Genomic DNA, 1571 nt, shown 5'->3' on the forward strand with positions numbered 1-1571 from the left:
TGTTCTACAGGGCTTTGGAAAGGATCACATGACGTGTTAAGTGACATGTTGGGCTGATTTCTGACATGCATATTAAATACAAATGGCAGCAACAACAGATTCAGAGGGAGAAATCTGCCACCTTTGTCATGGTAAACTGTGTGTGTGCCACCAGAAAGCCTCAGGCATAGCAGGAGGCAGGGCTTAGCAAAATGTTAGTTAAAGTACAAATTGCTTTGTACACAACATGCCACATTCATTACCATGAATGGCTTCTTGACTCCAGGAGGCTGGACTGCATAAACTCCACTGGATGCTTGTGGTGAGCGAGTCTTGATCTGTGTGCAGTCTGTTCCTTAGATGTACATGACAAGAGAAAACAAAGAGGATGAGCCACAGTCAATATGAAAGTGGTACAAGGTACATTCCTAATGTAAAGTATATGGAATTGTAAAGTGTAAGCAATAACAACATGCTCTGTACCTCGACCTCCTGTCCGCTGTCCCTAGCAACGCCACAGAGAAAGTTTTAAAGTGAGACTTGATGCAGTGAAAATACACAACTTACAGGTAGACATTGCAACCAGAGCTTGAGAGAAGACATTATGTTTTTATCTGATTTACACTCATGCAAGTACAGAAGAAGACATTGATGTGAGGGGAGGTTTCTGTAGTTTTGATTTTTACCTCAGCCTGTCCTGTGCAGCTGAAGAGAAAAGCCAAGATGAGCCCAAAGTATCCAACCAGACTCTTCATTTTCACCTGAGTTTCACAGTTTAAAAGTCACATTTTGGTCCCAATCAGATATCTTAAAATATCTTTAACAACTTTTTAATCAACCCTCAGCATGTACAACAATATTACTTCTTTCAATGTTAATTGAAAACTGAAGTTTACAACTCAGCCCTCATAAGGAGACTGACAAATGAGACAAAGCAGACATTTCAACCTTCCTTCACTTTCAAAAGATTTAAGTGTAAAATACAACCATTAAAATCAATAAGCACAAACACTCACCTGCATGTTCAGTGAACCTTGAATCTCAGCTCAGACTCCACAACAGGAAGAGCACCTTTTCCCACTGACTAAACTGACACCTGCTTCAACCTGGGAGATGCAGGAAATCACTAACCAAAGCAGAATCAGATGAGGCAGACTGAGAGAAGGGAATATTACCATAAAACTTCCACACTGAAGCCCAGTTGGTAATAAGACCGTTTCTGGAAATACTATGAGTTTTTATTCACAAGGCTGTGAAGAAGTCTCCAATCAGGAGTCTCATGATCACACCTGAGGCAGGGAGGGAGGATAGATGAACCACTCCTGCCTGGAAAGGAACCGCCCTCCTCAGGTGCAACCACTTAACCAGGATGAGAGGTCATATACACCTCTTTCCTTTTTTTCTTTTTTTTTTTACCTCAGCCATGGTGGGTGTACATCCTGGCATAAACCACACACACGTTAAAAAGAAATTTGAGGGGCATCGTGTGGCGTAAAGCAGGCGCCCCATGTGTAGAGGCTACAGTCCTCGCTGCAGCTGGCCCCATTTCCTGTCTCTCTCTACTGCACTATCAATAAAGGCATAAAAAGCCC

General features: G+C 42.3%; 1 protein-coding gene and 1 long non-coding RNA gene across 2 annotated transcripts in view; both read right to left on the reverse strand.

The window, feature by feature from the left end:
- Positions 1-246: 246 nt before the first annotated feature.
- On the reverse strand, positions 247-757 carry LOC111224509. Its single transcript, XR_002665228.1, has 3 exons — positions 666-757; positions 463-484; positions 247-334 (listed from the first exon to the last, which is right to left on the reverse strand). It is a non-coding gene; the product is annotated as an uncharacterized LOC111224509 (long non-coding RNA).
- A 464-nt stretch (positions 758-1221) lies between these two features.
- LOC111224615 (angiopoietin-4-like) overlaps positions 1222-1571 on the reverse strand; it is a 2976-nt gene continuing 2626 nt past the window's right edge. Inside the window, exon 6 of the mRNA XM_022749166.1 lies at positions 1222-1268. Within this exon, the coding sequence (XP_022604887.1) occupies positions 1222-1268 (47 nt within the window). The remainder of the gene's footprint in view (positions 1269-1571) is intronic.

The sequence above is a fragment of the Seriola dumerili genome, unplaced genomic scaffold (assembly GCF_002260705.1).
Source record: "Seriola dumerili isolate Sdu_G_001 unplaced genomic scaffold, Sdu_1.0 BDQW01000138.1, whole genome shotgun sequence".
In the NCBI taxonomy this organism is placed as follows: domain Eukaryota; kingdom Metazoa; phylum Chordata; class Actinopteri; order Carangiformes; family Carangidae; genus Seriola; species Seriola dumerili.